This window comes from Hirundo rustica, chromosome 3, assembly GCF_015227805.2.
Source record: "Hirundo rustica isolate bHirRus1 chromosome 3, bHirRus1.pri.v3, whole genome shotgun sequence".
In the NCBI taxonomy this organism is placed as follows: Eukaryota; Metazoa; Chordata; class Aves; order Passeriformes; family Hirundinidae; genus Hirundo; species Hirundo rustica.
Genome location: NC_053452.1, coordinates 77601318 through 77614226, shown reverse-complemented (window position 1 = coordinate 77614226; position 12909 = coordinate 77601318). Strand labels below are relative to the sequence as shown.

General features: G+C 45.1%; 1 protein-coding gene across 11 annotated transcripts in view; it reads right to left on the bottom strand.

Annotated features, from left to right (window-relative positions):
- Nucleotides 1–10503, bottom strand: part of EPHA7 (EPH receptor A7) — a 166963-nt gene extending 156460 nt beyond the window's left edge. For 6 of the 11 annotated variants that reach the window (XM_040057597.1, XM_040057601.1, XM_040057598.1 and 3 more), the window contains exons 1-3: nt 10197–10496; nt 6127–6191; nt 1252–1921 (exon numbers count right to left, since the gene is read on the bottom strand). In XM_040057597.1, coding sequence (XP_039913531.1) covers nt 1252–1921; nt 6127–6191; nt 10197–10293 — 832 coding nt within the window. In that variant the 5' untranslated portion in view covers nt 10294–10496. Of the gene's footprint in view, nt 1–1251; nt 1922–2612; nt 2689–4837; nt 5674–6126; nt 6192–10196 lie in introns of those variants that run through there. The other 5 variants (XM_040057604.1, XM_040057603.2, XM_040057599.1 and 2 more) reach the window with 5 other exon arrangements.
- Nucleotides 10504–12909: the final 2406 nt, after the last annotated feature.

The window sequence follows — 12909 nt, the reverse complement described above, 5'->3', positions numbered from 1 at the left end:
CTTCATCTTCTACTGAATTTCCTCATAAAAACTCATCAAAAGCAGAACTGTTTTTTCATGAGGACAAACTATTAATAAAGAGATTCATTTTCTTTGTTTTAGGATGTCCCAAATCCTCTACAGTTTTTGAAGTCCTCATCAGACCGAGGCACAGTGAGTGCTGCCAGACTCAGTAAGTGTTGCCAGCTTTATTTTTGAGATTATGCACATTTCTCCTCTTCATAGATTTGTGGAGGTGTTCCCACTTTTTCACTTTCAATATTTCCCCCCAACAAATGTCTGCCTGTCTTGCAATAAACGTATGGTGATATATAACACCTTGTGTTATCTTGTGATAAAAATGATAGACATTGTATTAAATGTACATGAAAATACCTGCTTTCAAAAAAACTGCAGATTCTCTTGTTCTTACTGGAAGCAAAGACAATAAAACAGTCTTTCTCATGTTAAGCAGAAATGTCTTATGCCTGTAGCCCCACGGCAGCAATGCTATAATTCTAAGAATATGGTTAACTGAGTTAATCTTGAATCAGGAAGTACAACTCAGTAGTCTCTGATCTGCTTGTATTAAAATAATCACAACGATCAAAATGCAGGCCAAAAGTTTAGAGGTGGTTTTTTTTTGGTTTTTTTTTTTTGTTTGTTTTTTTTGCAAAAAGAAACGTTATAGAAAGGATATCATACTTTATTCTGAAATTTTGAAACTCTGTTTGAAGTATCTGTCTTGCATTTAGAATTTTCACACACTTGACACAGATCTCTAGCTCAGTTTTGATTTTGTGTGTATTCTTCCCATTACTAACCACACCCCATTCTGTTCACTACATCCATTTTAGTTTCCTTATAATTCTGTCAGAGATCAGTGAAAGAACAAACTGTTTACCTACTCATACCTGACATTATTGATACAATGTTCTGTGATAGGTATGACTTACTCAGCCTTACCAAAAGGTACAAGAAATACCATATTATCCATTCATAATGTTAGTCCTGAAGCTATCTTTATACTTCTTACAACTTCAACTATTTTTCTTTAAATTTAGAAGTGCATTGTGCAACCACTGATTTTCATAATCAGACAGACTAACTGACTGATTTAATTAACCAGTGTGAACTTCACAGACTGAGGATCTGAAAACTTTAAGAGCAGACTGATGATGCATTTCTTTTTTAAAAAAGCAAAAGAAAGAAAAAAAGAAAAATCTGCTAAAACATGACCTTCAATTTACAGCAAGTTGTGTGTTTACTTACGTTCACACGTGTCTCCTTTCTGCTGGTATCCCGCTTTGCAGATACATTTTCCAATAGGCACTAACCATTCTCCCTCCGCGCTACAGTGCATCTTCGGCGAGTTCTCCGCCTCCTCCTCCGCACTGCTGACACAAGTTCCTCGCACTTCAACTAAAGAGGAAAACTCTGAGCCAGTCACTGTGTCAGGAAAAATAGCTAAGTTCTCAATGATGGACCAGCACTTCTTGTAGTAGACTTTCACAGAGACCAAAGCAATGCAGGCCCCTACGTCCTGAAACGCAAGATAGAATCCTTTTTTGGACAAAGGTCCAATTTCTCTCACCTCTGTGTTAAGTTTCATTTTTCTCTCCCCAAGATCACCCTGGGTAAAACTTTCATCTGCTGCAATAGTGTCTATTTTTACATATTGGTTTTCTCGGATATTCCTGCCAGTGTCGTAGTCTGTTTCATAATAATACAAGTTAAAAGTTTCTTTACAAGTCCCCAGAACTCCAGGAAGACTGTTACAATCCCTCAGAGTGAATTTCAGTTCTACAAAAATCCTTTGTGCATTGCTTTTTGCAATCCAGTTAGTCCGAAGCCAGTTGTTTTGGTTTGATTCCATCACCTGGCATACCTGGTATGTTCGTATAGGAGTGTAGTTTTCATCCAGTCCACTAATTTCTTCCCACTAAAATGATAACAAACAGTTAGTAACAAACAAGAAGTATACAATCAGATGTAAGTACCGAGTATTTTAAAAAGCTTCATACAACTCATGTCTCCCTTCTTTTTAAAAGTAACTTATTGTTAAAAATACTGTTAAGCACCTAAGAGAAGAAAATACATATTAGTGCAGGACTAGGTTCTCTCTCCCTTCATGTCCTTCCCACATACAACTTTGAAAAATCTTTGTCAGGTCATGGGCACAGTTTCAAAGGGACAGCTTCAGAAAAGGCTGTTTAGCATACCAGGATCTGATTCCACCCTGAGCTCACAAACATTTCTTTAAGGTTACAGTGGTTTTGAGCAAGCGAAGACCAAAAGGAGGGAGGCAGCTTCTCTTCCAAACAAAACTAACATCAGTGAAGTCTTAGAAACTGGAATTGCTTAGCACTAGAGTACATAAAACTTGATCATGTAAAGCTTCCAATGAAACTCGCTATCGTATAGAAAGCACAGGATGAGGTCTGAAACTCATGAGTCAGATGATTTCCACTCCTATGGGATCGAAGAGGCATAGAGAGAAGGCAAGAGAAAATCAAAAGAAGAATGAAAAATCTGAAAGCAAGAAAACCTTTTAGTTGTCTCCCTTTCTTTCAGTTTACCTTCTGTTTTATTTACAAACTGAAAGGTTAAGAAGCAGCTCTTCCTCACCTCACCTTTTGTCCAGTGGCTGCACCTACATTAGAAGGGGCAAACGTCATTTAGGTGAGAGTTCAAATGAACCATGAGACTACATACAGTACTAATAACAACCCGTAAGATTGAAAGCTGGCTGGTTCAAAGCCTGAGTTTTGTTGATGCTCTCTCTTTAGGTTACCAACTGTGTAATGAGCTGGTAAGCCTTTAACAAGCCCAGAGTCTTTAACAGCCTTTGGTAGCGTGGGAATTCGCACCTCCAACAATGGCAGACCTTCCACTGAAATCAACGAGGCAGATCTGCCCAGGTGTAACCAAAACAATCCTGTCTCTCACCTTCTTCCACATTCCTTGTAACATTTCAGTGCCCTGCAGAAGCTGCAGCTGTAACAAATTAGAGAGGGATGAGCTATCATCACCCCAGGACACAGGCAACCATGACTTCTCCGCATGGCACTTATCCCTCTGGCCCTGCGTCAATAACGCACTTAAGCTCATGCTTAAGATCAGTGACTGTACTCATGAGCTTAATGGTAAGCAGATGCTTAAGTGCTTTGTGGGACTCGTATAGTCGACACCTCTGCAGGATAGAGCATCCACTGACACTCCTCACACCGGCAACCAAGCATGGAAGGCATTGGTTTCCCAGATCAGGAGCCACACAGTGTATATTACTCTGCAAGCATATTTGACAGCAAATGAGACCACTTTAATGTTGTTGTCTGTTTCAGGAAAAGCAGATGTGGCTGAATTGATGCTGGAAGTTATCACCACAAAATATATCACAGCTGCAGATGCTGAAATGCACAGAAGTTGTAAATATCAAAGCGCTTTTCAAGGACCTACAGTTAATATAGATGAGATATATACAGTATTATATATTACACGCATATGGTATTAAACTATTGAAATAGATTACTAAATGTTCATGGAGTTAACTGAAATGATTGCATATGGAACTGTATTAACCTCTGAACAAAAGAAAGTCTATCTTCATAACAGATTTATTTGAGCTGAATGAGTAACTTTTTTTACCTAAGAGCTAGAAAAAAACCCAGAAAAATAAAAAAAGGGGCCCTGGACTGAGAGGGTTTTGGCTATACCACGATAATAAGAAACATCTCCCCATTAAAAAAAAAAAAAAAATCCCATCAAGATGACAAAATAGGCATAAAGCCTAACATTTTGCCAGGTAATGCTATGTCCTTTGGGGTTTCTTTGAGATGCATTGGGGGGCTTTTTGTTTTATCTTGTGTAAGCGTTCTTCCCTTAAGACACCAAGCCAAGTTCTGCAAGATGTTCAGTAAGACAATGCATTGCATCTTTGACACGGAAGTAACTCTCATGCACCACACAACAGAATCAGAGGTTTGATGTGGATTGCTCCACCAAAACAAACTGCCATTCCTTCTTTAAAAAAATCAACAAACAAACAAACAAACAAAAGCAACAAACAAAATACATTTTACAAAATGAACCTACACTTCATAATACAACACAAATGAGTTTTCTCAGAGTCAAAATTCCACTACATGAGACTAGCTAGCATCAGAGATTCTTATGTTACAGTCAAGGAAAATAATACAAAAAACTAAATTCACACAAGAAGCACTACTTTTTGAGATCCCCAGCATTAAGCACTGAAGCTATTTTTCCAAAGCCAAAAAAATAAGGAAATGTTATTTAAGATGCAATTACATAGTCAGAGTGTCTGCAAGGAAAAAAATTATCAGTACTTCAAGATGTTTTCACCTATGGCAGCTGAGGTCACCATTCACTGAAGTCTTCTTATAGTGATCAATTTTACAGAAAGAAAACTCCACTTTTCTTTGTCCTACTGCAAAATATGTTGCTATACATGCAAATCTGTTTGAATGTGCTCTGTTCTATTGGTTTCAATTTATCGTATTTTAACTTCTTAGCTATCTTAACAGCGTTAAATGCAGCATTTGCAGCTGAATGAGGCATTTAACGAGCATCTGACTGATATATTCTGTACTGTGATGATGATTTTGAGTTTCTCAAAATTTTCTGTGTTCATTCCCATGAAGCCTTTATTGTATAGTAAATAATTCAGTAATTAAAATTAGAAAAACATTTATTTTCAAAATTACATTATTAAAATGGTACTTCTATGTTAATTTACAGACAACTTTTTCTGAACACTCACACATACAAATCTAGCTATTAGTTTTGATTCACTTTTAATTTGTGATTGAAATTCACTTCTACCTCTGAAACTCACCTTTCACTACTTGTTGAACTTGACTCCACTTTCACCTCTCAGATGCGCCACATGTGTTGACATGTCTTTCATTATATACAGGTTAGTTTAAGATAAGTGCCACCAAGCTAATCTTTCAAACAACTCTGGTAAAGGCTTCCATCAGCATAAAACGCTAACGCTGAGGTTATTTGCCATTATGCACATTGAGCCTGCACTGCATTTCCTCTGAAGTCCTTAGATTAGTTTGCAGTTTATGCTTGTATTGATACAATCTTGTTTTTAAAGAAAGACACTTCCACATTTTCATTCTTCTTATTTAAAGGATTTGTTACACTTTTATATCCCTACTCACACTTCACGCTCTTCTGGCTCCAGATTTCTTAATAAACTGAAGATTAAGGGACTGATCCCCCAAGTTCTTGTTCGTGCAAGGCATCACAATAGCTTCAGCAAGACTATTTCCATGTGCAAGAACTGTCCATATAATTTATGATTTGTCAGACTAAGGGCATAGGACTGAGTTAAGATAGAACAATATATCCATTATATCCTTCTGAAAATGTTCTTCCTCACGGCTTGAGGAAGAAGAGGCTTTATAACATTTTTAATTCAGTCTGAAAGCAGCAATTCTCAACTTTACATACATAATAAATAAGACAATAACACTAATGTTTCTAAACATCTCATTTTTTCTAATGATGTATTTTACAACAGTACATTTCATAGAATGCCATGAGGTTAATTTGTATGCAAGCTGGAGGTGGCCTTAACCACATAATTCGTGCCTAGTTCCAGATATGAGGCTCCTCAAGGCTTGGGGATGTTTCAAGTTTGGAATGTTATTTCAAACACATCTGCAATATAAATGTTTTTATTTTAGAGCACTTCAATCTGTGCTATTCAATTACAAAGAAAACATCGTAAACAAATTTATGATCACCCATTCTACAGAAAATGAAAAACATATTTTTAGAAAGTTTCCACACAGAAGCAGATCTGTTGTTTCTAAAGGAAGGAAAAAAGGGATTTAAAATACTGTGTTATACAGTGTGCTTCATACAGCACAAAGAAAAACACTACAAAACATAAAGGTACCAAAAGTTTCCAAAGAGCCACTTGCTTTTAATTAGCTTGTACATTTGCACACTGTAACCTGATGTTTCATTCTAAAAATGAAGAAGCCGTCAACACTTGGTATGATTACTGAGAGAAATATGAGGGGGAACTAGTTTAAAGCAGGTCTTTCAACTGCTTCAATAAAATAACTACTCATCTTTTGGAACTTAAGTTTTGCCTGCAGTACTTACCCCATTGGGAGGAGAGGAAATCCATTCCAACTCTGTCTGTTGTGCTTTAGAGTCCAGCAATATTACTAAAAAAAAAAAAAAAAAAAGGAAAAAAATTTAAATTCCACAGCTTGTTAAACATATCATGAGAGAAAATGAAAACTAAATAACAAAATATGAATTTTAAAAAATTATACAATTTTTGTACAGGTTAATATTTCTTATTATTATTAAAAAAAATTATCTGCAACCACAACTAGGTATTTATTTTTAAACAAATTATTATGTACCATTCACATATAAGCAGATATACATAAATATTTACAATTTCACTGCTTAAAACAAAGTGAGGGGTTTTTTAGTCCTCTGAAGTGCTATTAATCAGTCATTAAGATGCATGATCCCTCCCTCTCCTTTTTCATAAGGATATTTTCCATATGCTAGTTATTACAATCAGGTTAAAGCACACAGACACACAAACATTTCAACACATTTCCAAACTGATTTATACAGGACTGGTCCATATTGCATTGAAAAAGCAATGATCTTTTTCTGAGTGTCAAAGTGAAAAATACTTCCCTTTGGTGATAAAGCAATAATTCTGCAAATAAATGACAACCAGGAATATAGAAAATAAAAGACTCTGCAATTACCTCACATCTCGCATACACAAAATCAGACTAATTCACTTTATGGTAATAGCTTCCTAAAATCTTCACGTCATGGTGACATTTATATACGGAAAGACATCAGTTCTAGCAGAACCACAATTATTTTCAGCTAAATGTTACCCTACCTCCAAAAGTGGTTAATCACAGCCTAATAAACAAACTCTTTAGTAGCATTCCTAATTTGAACTTATTCCATATATCTTTAGCTCTAATGCTATTTGTAACTTTATACACAGCATTTCTATAGTGTCTAAGATATTTAGATGCGTGACTCAAGACTGTAACTTGAAGCAACTTTTGTCAGGTTTATCAAAACTGCTTTAATTTTAGCTTTGGCCCTTTCTCCAAGGATAATTTAACACAAAAATTCAGTGAATTACTAAAAAGATGCCTAAGAAATTAATTCATACAGTAACACATGAAATGCTAGCTGAACACAAAACGGTAGCTTCCAGGCCTGTATTTCAGTAATGAAGTGGAACTACTCATTAAGGAAGTTTGATAGTCTCCCTCTAGAAAGATTACCTGCTTATGTCATTAAGGTTGGATTCAAGGGGCTTTACTTTGTAACACTTTCTACAGAAAAGCAGGTGGTGTATGCGTCGGCTTGTTAAACAAGAACATTTATAATGGTACTGGGAAAAAAGGTACCACCAAAAATTTAACCGTTTCAGCACCAGCACAGCACACCACGGCTGCAATTTATTTTTATTTAGCAGTTAATTCTCCATCACGTAGCAACTGGTGAGCACATCAGAGGAAAAAAAGATAGCAAGCAAACAAAACAAACAAAAAGAAAACCGACAAAGAAACAAACAAAAACACCCCCATCACATAGAAATCCCTATTCTGCAAACACCCTTGCAAAGCAATCGTGGAGTTCCTTCTGGCATCCAAGATTACCGCGGAAGAGACCTTCAAGCCAGCGGCTGCTGCCCTGCTCACAACGCGGGGAAACCCGCGGCCGTCACGGCTGGCTCAGCCACGCGGGGAAGCGATGCTGGCTGGGGAACGGCGCCGCGTCCCGCCGGCAGCCGCAGGGGGTCCGCAGCCTCCCGCGTCCGCAGCGCGCTGGGGCTCCAGCGCGGTCCCTCCGCGGGGGAGCTACGCACCGCGCTCCGGGCGCTGCGCGACCGAGAGCCAAAGGAGGGGGAGAGGCGGCGGGCGAAGCGCGGGGGCGCGGCCGCGGGAAATGCGCTGCGCGGAGCTGCGCGCAGGCGGGGAGCAGCGGCCTCTCGCCTCCGCGGGGAGCCGCACTCGCGCTCCGAGCGCTGCGCGGAGCTGCGCGCAGGCGGCCGCGCCCCCGCGCCGAGCAGCGGGGCTCGGCGGCCGAGCCGCAGCGGAGCGCCGGTCCCGCGGCCGCCCCCGCCACACCCCCCCCACAGCCGAGGTTTTAGGAGGAAGCCGAGGTTTTGGGCCCAGGACAGCGGCCCCAGAACGGAGCCCCGAGCTCTCGCAGCCGAGGAGCGAAGGGACAGCCCGCTCCCTGCGTCTGCGCTGGACCCGGGAGTCCTGGCCGCTGGCAGAGGGCTCCGCAGGTAACGCGGTCACTTCCTCGCTTAGAGAAACAGGCAGGACCTGCCCCGTTCCTCTTCGGCATCTCACCGCGGCTTGAACTGAGCTACAGAAAAGAAACTCGAAACACTTTTCAGCCTTTTACCCCTCCCATCCCTCTTCCGTACCCAGTAGGGAGGGGTAAGAAACCACGAGGGGCTACTGCCGCCACCGGCCTTTCGGCGGGGCCAGCGTCGAAGCTGCAAAATACTTTTTCCCCCCCCCCCTCCTTTTTTTTTCTTTTTTTTTTTTCCTTTTTAACTCGCTATTTCTTCCGCGAGAGTTTTCTGCGCTTGCAGCAAGTAGCCGCTATCAATCCCTGTCTGCCGCTCGCCCCCTCCTGACCCTCCTTTGGCTAGGTGATTTTCCCCGAATATACAGACATTATACACGCACGCTCATAGGTATAGATGCACATATAACCACCCCCACACGTGTAACACAGAAAAAAAACGGGATAGGCTACCACTGGGAAGCACCGGCGTAGCTCCGATCACGGAGCAATCGGTAGGGCAGATCAGGGCAGAGCGGGGCAGGCAGTCCGCACCCTCCCCGCCTGCCTCCCGGTCCGACTGCCCGGCCCTTCTCCCCTCCCCACCCCACGGCTACGCGTTAGTGCTCCCCGCGTGAGCGTTTCTGTGCTGTACAGCCCCTCCAAATAAACTTTCGAAATGCTCCTTCTTCTTTCCCTCTCTAATCTCGCCATCGACTTCGTCTTTTAAGGACAGAGTACATTTTAATTGAGGCATTTTTTAAAGCTCCAAATGGTATTTTATTGTATGCCAGAGTTTTGATGAAAAATACTGACGCATCCAACTGAGGCGGAAGGGAAAACCCCAAACGCATACATATGCAGAGGCACCGAAAATGCCCTGACTCCCCCTTCCCTGTCATGTCGTGTGTGTCGTCTTTCCCCCCTCCCCGAAGATGGAGATGGACCTTCGCCTTCGGCTGTCAAGCGCGAGCAGGGCGCTCCTTTAAATCATTTCGGATTTTCTCAGCGTGAAAAAACAGATTCCCAGATGGGCTTTGTGAATTGATTTTAAACACCTCCATCAGTCTCTGATACAAAACTGCCCGGTTTGTCTCCGTGCGCGGGGGAAACAAATGCGCGGGGTGCGCCTTACACAGATACCAGTATTGGACTGATGAGAACGGGGAAGCTCCGTTGTGATACGCAGATGGTGTAAAAACCCTAAACCTCTCTCCAGCGATGCCGGGGGAGAGTACACACGTTGCAGGCACACGATGACAGGCCGTATGTACCCTCTAAATATATGTCCAGCCTGCACGGCTGGGACGTGCGAAACTGCACCCCGATGCTCCTTCCCGCGGTCTGTGCCCGGCCCCGCTGGGCCGGAGCGCGGCAGGCCCCCGGTGGGGAGCGGCGGGGAGCGCCCGGCAGCCCAAGCCCCGCACGGTGCCTTGCCTCTCACCAAGCGTCCCGAGCCCCAGAAGTCGGCCCTCAGCCCCTGCCCAGGGAGCAGCGAGGTAACCAGCCCGCCCTGCACCTTCTCGGGAGAATCAGGGCTGGCTCGAGAGAGCGACGCTCCGCTGCACCGATAGCCGGGCCCGGGGCTCACCCAGCCCCATTCCTCCTCATCACGTGCGAATGCCTCGCAAACCTCATTCCTGGGAGCAAAGGCAGTTGTCCCGGTCCCTCATACTTACACACGCACAGCCCCCAGCGAATGCCGTGCTTTTTCCTCCCTTCCATCTCAACTAAAAAGTCTTTATTTTTTTTTCTGAGAGGGGGGCTGATAAGCAGCTGGCAGGGGCAGGAAGGTCCCCCACTAAGCCACCAAACAGACTTCGTGGGCAAAAGCAATAAATAAGCTCAAACTTTTGTTTTCCGCATCACCTTACCTTCTTTTGCAGCCTGTGCCTCCCCCGTGTGTGCAAAGCGGAACAGCCAGACGGAGCACAAAATAATCCAAGAAGGGAGCCTACTTTGGAAAGCCATGGTGCAGGAGCGGGGTGATTTTATATTTCTAGCTCTCTATTCCTAGACACTGCCACTGCCGCCGCTTGGTGGGTGCTAGAGGACGGTGGAGATTTTGCTGTGCTAGTCTGCGGGTCGGCGCTCGCTCCCTCCCTCCAGGCTGCCTTTCTCTTTCGCCTCCGCGCCGCTGCCCGCCTCCCGCACCGGGCCGGCCGCCCGCCAGCCCCGACTGCAGCCCGGCCGCCCGCGCCGCGCGCCGATAATATCAATGAGGGCGGGGGGGCGGGGCCTCGGCGGCGGGGCGGCCCGTCCCTCAACGTGACTGACAGCAGCTTCTGGCCAATCGACAGCAGCTATCGGCGGCCGGCGAGCCGAGCCGCCCCCTGAATCGCCGCGGCCGGGGGGGCGGGGCCGGCGGCGCTGGCCAATGAGCGCGCGGCGGTGTCGGCTGTCTGCCGGTGCCGGGGAGCCGCGGGCTGCGTGAGGGGCGCAGCGCCGGGACGGAGGGGCCGGGACGGGAGCGGAGCGCTGAGCCCGGGCGGCTCCCGGCGCTGTCCCGCACGCCCGGAGGCGACCGCCCGGATCGTGTTGCGAGCGAGGGAACGTCCGTGCATCCCTTCCCCAGGGTTCCTTGTGGTCTGCCCGTGTCGCAGCCGCCGGGGTAGCGAGAGAGAGGAGTCCCGGCCAGGGTCCCGCCTCAGCCCAAAGCCGAGCCGCCGCCGGCGGGTCTCGGCGCTGCCCCCGCGCGGTGCCCGCCCGTGGCCGGGCTGAGTGCGCGCCTGGGTTGCTGCCACGGGAAAGGAAACTTCGGCAGAAGCTGCGGGATGGTTCCCTGAGACAGCCCTGCCACAACAGTCAAGTTCCTCGGGGCTGGTATCACTTGTGATCCCTTCCCTCTGTTGCGTTCCCGTTTTCCGCCCCGGGCCTCCGGTTTGCCCCAAATATGAAGAACAGGTTAAGAGCAGTATAGATATTATGTGGGGAGAGGAAGGAGCGGCTGTTTCTCCCCTGCCCTCTCCGGGTGTAACCTGAAGCGCGTGTAATCCTCTAACAATGAGACAATTTAAATCGGAGGGGGAGGGGGGGGGAAAGTGAAACCTGAGGGAGAGAGGAATTTGCCAAATCTCTCTTGTCAGTGCTCACCCTGCGGACCGGGGGAGCTTTTTCCGGGGATCCATCACGCCCCCACACCTCCGCTTTCCTTTCTCCGAACCCACCCCGCTCTCCTTCAATGAGAGAAAGAGCTGCGGGACGGACACAAAAACTTACCGCTCCCCGAATGAGGCCGCGGAGCGGAGCGTGGTGCGCGGGGCACGGTGGCTCGCTGGGAGCGCTCCTCTCCCGGGGGCCGGGGCTGCGCAGCCCCCCGGCGAGAGGCGGCGGCCCCGGCTGCGCTCCCCGCTCCGCGCCCCCTGCGCACCCCCTGCTCGGCCCCTGCCTCCTCCACCTCTGTCCCGCGCAACCTTCCCGGGGCCGCTGCCGAGCGGCACGGACCGGGTTTTGTACTGCTCCGCTTAAAGTGCATCGTCCTGTCCTTTCGAAGGATAGATACTCCGATGTAAACAGAATAGGTGGCTATCGTCTCGGAAGCAAGAGAAGGCTGCGAAGAGCGAGGGGTGTAATTGCAATTCGGTGGCAAGATTGTGCGAGAATCTGAAACACGCCTTGCGCAGATGCGGGTCCTGATATAGAAAATGTTGCGCCATAAATGGGAATCTAAACTGGGGGGGAGGTTTGTTTATGGAACCTTTAGGTAGATAAGACAAAATTAGAATTACTACTAATAATAATAACAACAATACAATGCTCGCCATTGACGGATAAACAGCTACCATACTCCGGGCTTTGAGCACTTTCCCTGTGGGCTCCTTGTTACTTCCGAAAAGGGTGCAGAGAGAGGCTCCAAAATGTGCTGTATTTCTTGCACTTGCTGAATAATTAATATGGCTTAGAATATGACAGTTTTTGTGTTTCATTCATCATGCTCTGTTGATACTTTGGATACCATGATAAGTGTAGGCATAGTACAGACTCTCGATTTTCTCATCCTCTGTCGTCTGTCATTCCCATCCTCATTCATGTGTATTTAGTAAAGGGAGCTGTGCAGAACAGTGACTAGGCTCATCTTCTTTTCAAAAGGCTGCTTTAAATGCACGCAGGGATTTTGTGACTTCTTGGCAAATTTTCATGGGTGAAGTTAGTTTTCATGTTGCATGTATTGTAACAGTGATTAACGAAGATGTAGGAAGTCTTTAACATAGTTAGTCCTCCACAATTTCCTAGCATGAAATGCTAGCATTTTACTATGTCACTAAGCCAAAAAGACAAATTTTTACCTTAAAGAGTTTACTAAACAAATTGTATTGAGGTTTTGAATGACTATGTTTATAAAAATGTGGAAACTTGATAAATGGAAATAGGGCAAAGGCTTAAATGGTAATGAGGTGTATTCCTGTCCTGCTTGTAGTGTTAGGCCAGATACTTATTTCTATCATCACCTGCATTTATACAGTTTATACTGTACTGTTTTATACAATCTAATATTATATGTGTATGATATATGTATCAGATCATACACATATACAAGGATTCTCAAAGTTATGTAAATGTATTAACTGCACAAAGGATATGTGTGTA